At 53.8% G+C, this 12696-nt stretch overlaps 1 protein-coding gene across 40 annotated transcripts in view; it reads right to left on the bottom strand.

Annotated features, from left to right (window-relative positions):
* Positions 1-12696, bottom strand: part of LRRFIP1 (LRR binding FLII interacting protein 1) — a 141540-nt gene that overhangs the window by 24085 nt on the left and 104759 nt on the right. For 28 of the 40 annotated variants that reach the window (XM_047846516.1, XM_047846522.1, XM_047846479.1 and 25 more), the window contains 4 exons: positions 10837-10914; positions 3006-3041; positions 2457-2582; positions 965-1036 (listed from right to left, as the gene is read on the bottom strand). In XM_047846516.1, the coding sequence (XP_047702472.1) occupies positions 965-1036; positions 2457-2582; positions 3006-3041; positions 10837-10914 (312 nt within the window). The remainder of the gene's footprint in view (positions 1-964; positions 1037-2456; positions 2583-3005; positions 3042-10836; positions 10915-12696) is intronic. The other 12 variants (XM_047846519.1, XM_047846505.1, XM_047846506.1 and 9 more) reach the window with 3 other exon arrangements.

Here is a 12696-nt window from a genome sequence, read left to right as displayed (position 1 = left end):
GGGGCGTGAACCACCAGAGCTAAAGGGAGCTGGGCGCTGTGCGGTCCGGTGTGACAGGTCCCGTCAGAGGCCTCGCAGAGACCAGTGCTGCCTGCAACGTGCGAACCAGGGCGACGACTTTGGGTGGGACCAGTGGCTCCACGGCTGGTTCCGTGACTCCCTTTTCACACGCACTGAGAGCCCGTCATAATTTCCCCCTCTTTTCAAAGAGAGGTGACAAATATGCCAGTGATTACTGAGTCGCTTTAAAACCAACGTGTCCTCTGGTGCTCGTAGGATACTAAACTCAGACTCCTTCTGGGGAGCTGAGAAAGAAGGGAGAGGTCTGCCATCTACTGCTAGATTCACGGAGATCACAGCCCACACTATCCGCCTCACCTTCAGGGAATGTGGCAAGCATACCTCCTGATGGGCACAACACAGTCATTTCACATTCTAAAAGTGGGGTGTATTTACTCAAATCCAAGATGGTGCCCATTCAGACACTGCTTCAACTAGGGAAATTCTACAGCACGCAAATAATTTGGATATTTCAAAAGCACGGCGGTACAGAACGCCCCATCGGCAGACATCAGATGTTTTGAGAAGCAAACGGAGGGAGCGCTCTTTGTAGGTTAGGGCTGCGGAACGTGAAGGAAACCCAGACACCCTCCTGCAAGCGGACGGCCCGCTTCTGTGGGAAGAACTGGGCTTACGCCGGGGGGAAGGGAGTGGGTACAAAGCGTGCATCAGGAAGCGTGTTAGTTTTTCTACTGAGGGTTATGGCGTTCAGGTCTTGGCTCAAAAGCTGCATTTGGGAGAACACTCAAAATGCACGTGGTGCGAGCCCACACCGGCGTCCCTGCCGCTTGGAATTCTGCAGTCCGGAGGCTCCCGGGAAGAGGCATGCGGTCGGAAGGTCTTTGGGATTTCCGAAGGTTAAGCTGGGTTAATACCGTAAGCCCACACTTCCACGAACAGGTACCTTCAGCTCTTTCAACCCCTGCATGTATTTGCCTTCTATGTCCTGAATCTGGTCCTTCAACTCATTCAGTTCCTAGGAATTGGCGAAAGAGGCAAATCATATCAAGGGAAAAAGGGGGCACGACCATGAAGAAAGAGAAGTGGTTCTCGGGCGCCCGGGTGGCTCAGTCTTGGTTAAGCGTCCGACTTCGGCTCAGGTCATGATCTCACGGTTCACAGGTGCGAGCCCCGCCTCGGGCTCTGTGCTGACAGCTCGGAGCCTGGAGCCTGCTTCCGATTCTGTGTCTCCCTCTCTCTCTACCCCTCTCCTGCTCACACACACTCTCTCTCTCTCAAAAAAAAAAAAATAAACATTAAAAAAAATTAAAAAAAAAGAGAAGTGGATCTCTAAATCTTTTCTATTTTGGGGGAGTTTCATTCAGGGAATCTGAGCAAGTGATTTTCCATTTTTTTTTCCACTTAAGTGCGAAAGGAAAATAAAATAAATTTCAAAACTACAAAGATCAAAATTGAGGTGTCTCTCACATGATATTTTCACAAAATTTTACAAAATCTAGGCCTATATTACTATAATTTTGCACATTTTATTCATTTTTTAAGTTAATTTACTCATTTTGAGAGAGAGCATGCACAAGCAGAGGAGGGAGGGAGGGAGGGAGGGGAGAGAGAGAGAGAATCCCAAGCAGACTCCGTGCTGTCAGTGCAGAGCCTGATGTGGGGCTCAAACCCACAAACCATGAGATCATGGTCAGCTGAAGTCAAGAGCTGGACGCTTAACTGACTGAGCCACCCAGGCACCCCCCCAACCAGTTTTAATTATTAGAAAGTTCTTCCATCGGCGAAGCCAATTCCGATCCTTTACATTTCCCCCTCTGGCCTTGGCTCTGCTCTCCAGAGGACACGAGTGCCAGTACCTTGGGCTTCCTAGTTACCTTAACAAACAGCACTGCACTTCTCTCTCACACACTCACGGTGGCCTCGCACTGAGTGGTAAGGATGCAGCAGAGAAAAATGTTTATGTTCCAGTGGAAGGGAAAAAAAAAGTACCAAGATACAACGATGAGATCTATTGAAAGCATGTTATGTGTATTACGAATAGAAAAGAGGGGCACCTTCTAGGCGGAGAATGGGGGACACTGAAAGGGGAAAGTGGGGTTGTTGGGAGCAGTGAGTGATCTGGTGTCCAACGCATTCCAAAACATGGAGACTGAGTGTCTACAGAAGCGGCCGAGCACCGCGGTGCGGTGTGGCGAGGGCTCCCACCAGGGTGTGCCCAGGGAGCTGAGGGGGTGCGGGGGGCACGGGCACCTGTCTGCCTTGCTGGGGGGGGCGGGGCAGGCAGGTGTGGCTTCCTGCGGGTGCCTCGAACATGTGTTTACGGCAGGTAGGGGAGACCGGAGCAAGAAGAAAGATCTGGAACTTTACGAATATAGACTTGAAGGCTGATTTTCATAAAAGGTTCCTCTAGGTCATAAGTAGGTAGGCAGCCTTACCTTGATCTCCCTAATGGATGCCTCCGTGTCGATGGAGATGGACGTGTCCCCGCTTCCCCTCCGGGAGGAAGTCCCGCCCAGGGAGGCCAGCGTGGCTGCCGACAGGCCGGGCAGGCTCCGAGACCCCTGCAAGGTTGCAAGGATCGAATGTGATTTCGGACGAAACCAACATTACTCGCGAGTCTACTGTTAACGGAACTTTCACTTGAATTCAGTTTTCAATCGGAAAATCATCCATGGCTCCCAGAAAGCGATAAAGAGAGGTCCACTTTGAGGGGCCTCGTGGGTGCCTGGGAATTGGCCTGGATTAACCTTACGCTCTATGGTCGGGCCCACGGTGGACGCCTTTGCCGCTCTGTGGGGTTTAACACACACGCTACGAGTGAGTCCTGGGGACCCCTCACGGCTGTGATGCCGGCTGGTGGGTCACACACAGTCTTTATCAAAGATGAACCGACACGTTTTCTTGTTCATTTCACCCACGCGTGTCGGGCCCCTCGTCGCTCAGCAACGACACCACGTAACGGCTTGCGGAAATTCATTCCTTACCTTCTCAGTGAAATCTTTGTCTGGTCTCTCTTCAACCTGCGGAGGAAAGTGGACAAATACTAAACACTTAAGATCACTGAGCGGGTAACAGAGATTTAAGGGGCACGCGGGTAACAATAAAACATCAGCTTCCTTTGTGATTTAAAAACTACTTTGCCAACGAGCACCCGCGGAGATGATTCTGCCAGGCGGTGCGGGCACGGCGGGGGCTCGCGGGCAGCTTGGTGGGCCAGCTCGAACTTCGCTGTGTGGTTTTTCACCGATCTTAATCTCTGGGCGGACACAACAGCTAAAGGACACCCACGCTGACCGCAGAAAGCCTCGTCATCGGGGATCCGTTCATGAACCGGACAGGCTTCCTTCACAGATTCCACAGTTGTGCGTGCCGGTCCCCGATGTGGGAGAGGATGACAGGCGCCCAGCCTGTTCACCGCCCCCCACATTACTGTGGTTACAGAGGGAGAGCAGGACCAGGAGCCTCTGGGGCTGGAAGACGCGACCAGAGTCCTCGTTTTGACTCCCGCTGCCTGGGTCTCCCAAGCGAGAGGAAGCAGCGGAACTGGTTGGAAGTTTTCCTACCTCTCATGAGTAACAGAGTCCCCATGAGGACTCTGGTTTAACCGTCTCGGGACTGACGTCCAGATGTGGGGAGCTGGCGGAGGGGGGGTGAAGGCACAGGAAAAACCGCCAGGTGAAAAGTGAGGCCCCCTCCCCTCCAAATTTGGCTTTCACGTGTCTCCCGTTTACACGCGTCCCTGAGGTCGCTCTGCCCCTTCCTCAGGCAGGATCCTGTCTCAGTGGGCCCCAGGGCATCACCCCCAAGGGAGACCCTGTACCTCAAGGGTATCTCAGGGTCAGCAGGCCGAGGCTGGCACTGCTCCTACTTCCTTCTTTGCTGAGCGTCCAACAAAGGGCGACTGTTTTCATTTTGGTGCACGCTGAGAGCTCCTTGCCGCGAGCACACTGGGAAGGTCACGGCGGGTGAGAGAACCTGGGGCTCGCTTGTGTCCAAACCTCTGGGGGAAGCTGACAACGAACCATGCCTTTCCCCTCACGTCTCCGGTCCTCCTTCCTGCAGCTCAGATGTTCCTAAATTTGACCTCCAGCGAGCCGGCCGCAGGTGCACGTGACGAGCGCGGGCCACGGCTCTGACTCAGTAGGCCCGATGGCGATCAGGGGCTCTGCAGATACCCTGTATGCTTACACCACAGACCGTCCGAACTCAGGCTGAGGAATCCCGACAGAGCTGGGTCGGAGGCCACGGCAGGGTGGCTTGTGGACATATAAACAGCCCACCATGAAGCTGTGCACAGGAGAGCCTGAGGGTGCAGGGGCGCCTCAGTAAAGGCAGCGATCTCTCGTAAGGACGAATGATCCCTGTCTTGGGCCCACCCTGGGCCCACACGGGGCCGGATGCCCACGGCCTCACCATCCCGTCCCCCGCCGGCAAGGCTCACTAATAGCCACCTTCTCTCCTCCAAACCGCTCACGCCTTCACCCTTCTCTCCGAGGGCAGGACACCTAAAGCCAACAGTAAAATGACACAGCAAATATAAGAGCGAACCAGACAACCAAGAGGCTGCCATGGAATCCTACAGAATACTCGATTAATCCAAAAAAAGGTAGCTTCTGGAACCAGCTCTCAGCTCAGCCAAGATCAAGGGTCTCCTCCTCAACAGATCCAAGTTCAGCCCCGGGGTCTTGAGGCGACCACATCTGGTCCCCCCACCAGGCCCACCCTTGGGTCTTTAGCGAGAACCTTTTACTTTCATCTTGCTGGTCTCCTTGCTGTCGTCAGAGTAGGAGAGGAAACGTGAGCAAAGAGGTCAATCCTCAGGCCAGGGGGATGGACCAAAGAGCAGACTGGCCTCACTCCCAGTTTGTTAAGTGAGCCCCGTGGGTGGGGGTGGGGGCCTTTGGGACTCCAGTCCTCCCCCTGCCCACAGGCCTCTCCTTTCCACTTGGCCACAGCCGGCGGCGCTCCCGGGGCCAGCGCGAGCCTGCGTGTCTCACGGGAGCCTTCCAGGCAATCTCCACCCCATGTGCCCTTTTCCTTGATGTGGCCGGGTACACACTCTCCAGCTGTGTGCCACAGCACCTGCCGTTTGTCGGTATGCGTGTTTGGTGTGTGTAAACACGTACACCTACGATCATTATGTTTGCAGATACGGATGCCACGTCAGCCTACTGCGGATATCCCGGGGTGGTCTTTGCTCAGGACGGTTTTGTCTCCCCGTCCCTGGCAGAGCCCCACAGAGCCCTGGGCCGATGTGCTGAGTTACGATGATCTAGCATTTCAGGTGGGGCTCTCCTCTCCCCTTGGGAATAAAAATCTTCCTGAAAACTTCAAATCACTCAAGAAAAGCGGGCTATATAGCGACTGGTCTGCAGGGGAATCGGTTTATTAAGTCTCCCGGGCCCGATGCCTTCATTCCCTAGAATCAGGTGGTCTGCAGAACGAATTTTAATGAAGGTAAGGAGGGTAATTTAACTGCTGGTCGAATACGAAGCCCCGTTTAACAGACTGTCGAGCCACCGCTGAAAAGTCTGCTGCCTTTTTGCTCTGCGGTTTGTGTAGAATCCCTTCCGACCACTCACCAGCAACAGATAAATATCATACGTATACACGAGACACCAGAAATCCTCTGTTCACCCACAGTAATATCTGCACCTATAAAAAAAGGCCCCGCGGTTTTTAGTATTTCCTGTAATAAAGAGGAGAGAGAACGTGCACCGGGGCGTGGGGGTCTTTAACACAGCTTTGTTCTGCGCCGTTTCACCTGATACCGTCCACGTAAACGTTATTTTTGTAATTTGCAAGACATCAAATGAGACAAAACACCTAGGACCACGGCTGGCTCTTTAGTTTAAAAAAGTTCAAAAATAGTTTTAAAAAACCCTTTGTTCGAAACACATGATGAACTCAGAACGTGGAAATTTCGGATGCGTCTAGAGTAGAGACCAAGCGAGGAAAAAAGGAAGCCAGTCTCCCCTTAACCGTTGCGTCCCACCTCTCGTGGGCATGTTAGGGTGGGTGCCGCTTTGTGTTTCTGAGTGACAAAGGACACGTGTGTTTGCCAGCCCTCCTGAAATAGAAGTACACGGACCCCACGGAAAGCGCCACCGAGGCAGGAGCCGTCGCAGTCCCCTCAGCTGCCACCAGATGGCAGCCTGGACAGAGCTGAGTGGGGCAGGTCCTGGCGCCGCGGGCACCTGCACTCACTTCATACAGCCCTCCTCACCTTCCCCTAAACAAAGGGACAGACAAGTCACCTGGGGGGCCGTGGGTTCGATTTTGACAAAAACACTGCACTTTACCTCTGAAAGTAATATGTAGAGAAACAGAATTGAAAAACGTGAACACTGTCCTAGCCGCCGCCAGACGCGGTGTGGGGGGCGCCACGGTGTAGACACGGAGCAGAGGGACCCAGGAGATGCTGTCGGGCGCACCCACTGCCAAGGCACCGGGGTGCACGCGAGCCTGGGGCCTGGGACGAGCCGCAGGGCCTCCCTGAGTCAGGGCAGCCTCCGGGAGGCCGGCAACCCGTTACTCCCCCGTGCCGAGCAGTTCTAAACATTTCAGGTCAGCGTGAAACGTTCACAGCAACAGATTTATGAAACATGTGTGCCAGGATTTTACAATCACCACTGAGCATACACAAAGACCTCTTCTGAAGTCTACTAGAAACAGTCACTTCTGAAAAATTTCTGTTGAATTTTAAATCATGGCAACTCTTCCCTCTCACACACAAGTGCTCACGGTAGCACGTTAAATGTTTTATTAGTTCCAAGCTCCCAGCATCGCGTCTATACGAGCATGCCAGCAAGGCTCGCTCAAACGGGACGTCTGCCGAGGCCTTCCCTACCCCGACCTGGACTGCCCGGCTTCCTCGAGACAGAATACAACGTGTGGGCATGGACGGGCTCTAGCAGAGGGGCCAGGCACAATGGAACTTTCCCCATGGTGTCCCCGACCCCCCAGCCGGGCAACCCTAGAGCCCGGATGGGAAACAGGACCACAGAAGCAACGTCAGCATATGGTCCCTCTTGACAAAGGGACACTCGTGAACACTGCTCAGAAAACACCCACGTTCAGGGTAATTTTCCTTCAAATATAAATAAGCAGTAAAGTCTTCCATTGGGGTGGAGATTTCCGCTTTTCATGCAATCATTACGTTCTCCTGAAGGACTTCGCCTTGAACTCCTGTATTCACAATGCATGACCTCTTTTTCCACCTGGTCCCCGCCCCTGCCTCTTCATACAATGTAGAGGAGGAGTCTACAGTCTTGTTTTTCTAGCTCAAACCGGCAGCACGCTCCGTCACTCGTGTTTTCTCTACATGCACACAGGGGGACATGAACCGGGGCTCTGCTCAGGACATTTCTGATGGATGCTTTAGAACCTGGGCAGCTTTCCCTGGGTTCCTGGAAGGATTCCGGGGCCCCGACGACACAGATGTGCGGGCTGCACCAGCTGAGGCCCTCTGCTTGCGTGGGCTCCAGGCCCGGAGTACCAAGCCTCCTGATTCCAACTCGGAAAGCTTCCTGCGTCTGTCCCCAGGAGTTTTACACTGTATGTGTGCTGTTTGCTGCCGGCCTGTCTCCTCCAGTCAATGCATCCGTGAGGGCTGGGAAAGGTGCGTCTGCTCAACACTGTAGCCCTGTGCCTAGAACATTCCAGGTACTCAATAGCTTCCTCAAGGGGAAGACCCCAGACTTGCTGGAGAAGAACAGATAGCTCATGTATAGAATGGGAAAAATGAGAGTAAGGTCAAAGACAGATGTCCTGAGACCGGGCGGGCGCCCTCTCTGCTTTCCTACAAGGCCAAGAGGACCAAGTGGTGGGCGATGTCTTTGGATGCCGAGGCACCTTTCTTTTCAAGTGGGACAAGCTATCACTTCTTCCATTCTGGTTACTTTTCCTCTTTAAGAGTGCCCTCTCCCCCATCCCCTGGTGCACCAGGCTTTCTTCCACACCCAGCCTTCTAGAATTGTCCCTTCCTGCCCTCTCCATCCTATCTCCTTCCTAGAGAGACTCCTGTCCCCTGTCCTCCCTCACATTCCCCGCCTCCCCCCCCCCCCCCCACCACATTCCTGATGAGTCATCAGGCCACGGATCAGGGGCCATCGACCGGCAACAGCAGGGATGCAAGTGACCAGTCCCTGGTTCTTTGGGCGCCCAGACGGAGCTGGAGAATGGCCCGTCACACACAGTCTGCGAGGTGCTTACCTTTGCTCGTTCAACGTGTCGACAATGTGATGATCCGCTGACCTTTGTGAATGAGCACTTCACTCAGGGAAGGGAAAGGAGGATTTATGTGTTTGTAACGAACTGGGAAGTTAGCTCAGCCTCCCGCACTGTGAGCTCTTCTGCCCACCTTCCCTTCGGAGCTCGGGGAAGCCACAGGTAAGGACGGTTACGTTTCCTTGGCTGTAAACACACAGCATTAAGACGAGGGAGCGCTTTAGAGTCAGGGGGGCCCTCACAGCCTCTGTTCCCGTGGCTTTTCCCCGTCAATGGCGCCTGGAGAGGCTCCCGAGGGCGCGGGCTCTGAGTCTGGGTGCAGCTAGGTCACAGGGAGGCTGTCCGTCGCTGGTCACCAGGTCCCAGGAGCACGTTTAACGCCCGCTTCTCTGGTTACGGTGACCCACTAAACCCATTGTACGTGGGTAAATTTTTCACAAACATTGGAAGCATATGGCACAGAAATTTGTATCTGATCCCAGTCTCCTCAAAGGGACTAGACAGAGCCCCGTTATTCTGTGACTTCATGATGTCGAAGAAGTCAAATAACCGTGGCATTTACAGCTCCATGCGTCCCAGCGGTCACCCCAGCGTTGTGCGAAGGGAGCCCGGGATCCTTCGCAAGCCAGGCCACAGCCACCTTCTGCCAACTGCAAACACTTTCATTGGTTTCCAAAGGGCGAGCGAGCGTGCGAGGGTATCGTGCCTAAGGAAGAGTGACTTTCCGCTACGTTTATCGTGGGAACGTTTTATTCCCAGGGGTTCTAAGGCTGCACGTGGCTGAGCCCGTATCTGCTGCGCTACCCAGGCCACGAAGGACACCACGAAGAGTGGACGTAGAGGGTGGCGCACCATGGCCTCAGTGAGCAGGGATTCCCTAGTTCACAAGAACTGCTCCTGGGTCACTCATGGACGACCCATAAAAAGCAACCTGCCCGATTTTAAAAACGGAAGCTACGTGACCTTGAATGACGATGATCTTCCTGTTCCTGCAACTGGTCCTTGTGGGGGCGCCTGGCCCCCACACCCCCCTGCAAGCACCTGAGCTTTCGTTCAGGCCATGGCTTCTCCTATTCTCCTCAGCACCCCTCTCCAGGATGGGGGTGCTCAAAAGGCCGTGAGGGGAGCTCAGGGGGGTGTGCGAAGCGTGTGCAGAGGCAGGTACAGGCACCTGTGTCGACACGGAGTGGGGAGTCTTCATTTCCACAAAGAAGCAGGCTCTCCTGCTAGAATCCTCGTCCCTTTGGTCTATCTCTTGTGTCCTCATCCTCGACCGCATGCGCTCAGCTCCCAGGAATCCCTTTACTCGCTTCCCCAGAAGCAGCTGGGATCTGTATTTGCGTGAAACCAGTGCCCAGCAGCACATCTGTGCAAGCGGGAGATCTCAGCCCCACGGCCTCTTCTCTGATTAGCAGGAACGCTTCCTAAATTTCAGGCACCAACACATCTAATCGTGGTGTTGTGTAACTGAGTTAAGAACCACGTTCAAGCTTCTCCCTAAGTGGGGAGCAGAGCAAGGGATCCACTTTGCCCATTTTGCCTTCTTATAGCCGGGGTTTATCACGGAGGGTGCCACCGTCCTCTGATGTGGCAATCCTTGTGCATGCCACACAGCCCCAGCTCCTACCCACCGGACACTATGCCTGCCCACTTCCCAGATGTCCTCCGGGCAACTGCCCTGCATGGCCTTCCTATAAAGAGACTGCGTGGCGGCCTCGTACCAAACGTCTGAAATTGCAAAGATCCTGGGAAAAATACGTAACAAGGACACTGAGAGGCTGGGGACTAGATGGTGAGGAACAGGAGGGCGGCTCTGTAGTTTTCTTTCTTTTCTAAAAATTTTTTCAATGTTTATTTTTTGAGACAGGGAGGGAGGGAGAGAGAGAGAGAGAGCGAGCATGAGCAGGGGAAGAGCAGAGAGAGAGGGAGACACAGAATCCAAAGCAGGCTCCAGGCTCTGAGCTGTCAGCACAGAGCCTGACGCGGGGCTTGGACTCGTGAACTGTGAGATCATGACCTGAGCCGAAGTCAGATGCTCAGCCGACTGAGCCACCCGGGTGCCCCTGCAGTTTTTCGATACTGAGCAACTGGGGGGCGGGGCAGAGCTAGGAACACCACGACCCTTCTAGGCGATACTTGATTTTAAAAACTATCTGGGTCTGGTAATAGACGACATCACAAACACAATATTAAAAACCAATCCTTCCAACTCTTCACTCATAAAAAAACAACACGTTAGTATGCCTGGCTACATTTCCCCCCACTGGACAAAGTTTCCCTCCTTCCCAGGAAGACCCCAGCCCCAAGCACCATTAACTTCTTGATGACCGCTAACTTTAGATATTGAGCAATGCAATTCTGGTATCACGGAATAGTAATATTCCAAATTTGGGAGCATTTTTCCCAATTGTGTCTTTGCTTAGACCTGAAATACATCTTAGGAAAGCCCTCCCACTTTATGCTGGGTTTAGGTTTTTGGAGGTGGAGGGTCCCTTCTGCAGGACAGCGAGGTAGAGAGCAGAGGGGAGGAGGAGAAGGGACGAGCAGGATGGTGGCCGAGCAGGACAGGACAGGACGCACACTCACCACTGGGCTGGCCCGCGCCGAGCTGGCTCTGGAGGAGGCTCGGGAGCTGGAGTTGAGGTGGCCGCCGCGCTCCGAAGGCTGCCCGCGCAGCCCGCCGCCGGGACGCAGACAGAAACAAAGGGACAGGGTCAGCAGGGATCAGCGACAGCGGAGGCCCCCACCAGCGGCCCATTAGTAGAGGTCAGCCACGTGCAGTGCGGAAAAGACAGGGGTGAGCACGGACACCAGGCTCCCCGTGAAAAGGAAGGCTGTGTCTCCAAGCTTCAAATAAAGAGCCGCGAGGAACAGAAAAAAAAAAAAAATTAGTCCTAGTATCAAAAGGACACAGAATTCCTGGGGAGCGAGAAGAAAGTAACACAAAGCATCCGTTCAAGTCGGCTGTGGAGTCACGCCTGCTTTACGCACAGAAAGCCACCTCGTCCACGCGGACAGGTCTGTGTATTTGAGAACATGAGTCCTTCCACTCGAGCACAGAAAGTGACAGCTGGACAGGGTGCTTGGCTTTTTTAGCAGGGGAGAAGTTTGCTTTCTGTCTCATTCCAAGTGAAAACAAAGTAAGATTTAGGGTTAATACCAAATCAAGGCATGGCCCAGATCGCCTGGTCTGGTGGCCTGAATGAAGGTGTCTGTCTGCCTGCACTTCCTCTCTTCCGGGAAAGGAAAACACAGCAAGTAGCCGATCTGGAAGCTTCTCCCTCTTAACTTCGATTTTTATTCACCTTTGTTCCAGCCCTAGACACGGTGCCATGTGTTTTTGTTCTTGTGTTTTCAAGTCTTACTTGCCTCTTGAGCGAGGTGGGAGGGGGGAGGGAGCTGGGAGGCAGGATCCGAGCACGCACATGACTGAGGACCGCAGTCATCCAGCGGTCTGTGGCGTGGCCTGAGGGACGTCGTCCCAGAGGCCTGCACAGCCCAGTGGTGAGCCCCTCCATCCAGCCCCCCGGGACACCGTGCACCCTGGCGGGAGTGGACTGTTCTCTGCCCTGCCCACACGGCCCCCCGGGGACGTGCAGGCCTTCTCCCTACTGCTGTGCTCTAGGCACAGAACTTCAGAGGTGCTCGTGATTCTCATCTTAAACACCACCTTTCAGCTTGCACATCTTTCCACCAGAATGTAATCCCCTGAGGACAGGGTCTTTGTCTATTCCCTGAATTCCCTGCAGGGACCGGATGAGGCCAGGCACAGGGTGCACTTAAGCAATCCTTGTTGAATGAACAAAACCAACTTCAGACTATAAGCAGCCAGACCCACCCTACCCCATCGTCCTTCTCGTTTCTTTACCCCTTTAGTATCTATTGCATACTTACGCTTACAGGTGCACAGAAAATACAGCCATACGTACACCCTATGCAAGCATCACAACCACATTTGGCATTCACAAGAAACTCACCACCATTCCTAGTCTCACCTTTTGCTTCATTGGTCAACATAAAAGAAAATACCCAAGGTCAGCGCTTTAAGGCAGAAGAATTTTGCTTTTGGGTTCACGGTCACAAGCCAGAGGAAAACTGTCCTAGAGACAAATCCTACAGCGTTCTAGGTCATTCGTGTCCCGGTTCACCATGCAGAGATAGGACGGGTTGTGGTTGACCGGGCTTTTTGCTGGCCCACGTTTTTCCAAACGCCTAGTCAAAACCGGCTCTCAAGTCAACTGACCTGATCTCACAGGGAAAAGTAAGTTTCAGGTCAGTATCACCCGGGTCCAGGTGCCACCTTCTGAGCAGCTGGTGTCTGAGAGCCAGTGGGGCTGATGTGGGGCTGATGTAAATTATAAAGATCCTGTCCAGGCCTCATCTCTTACGGGCCATGGGACCTTGGAAAAGCTAATCAGCCTGTGACCGGGGACATGGAATCGTAAG

This window comes from Prionailurus viverrinus, unplaced genomic scaffold, assembly GCF_022837055.1.
Source record: "Prionailurus viverrinus isolate Anna unplaced genomic scaffold, UM_Priviv_1.0 scaffold_39, whole genome shotgun sequence".
Taxonomy (NCBI): domain Eukaryota; kingdom Metazoa; phylum Chordata; class Mammalia; order Carnivora; family Felidae; genus Prionailurus; species Prionailurus viverrinus.
This window is presented reverse-complemented; position numbering and strand designations above follow the sequence as displayed.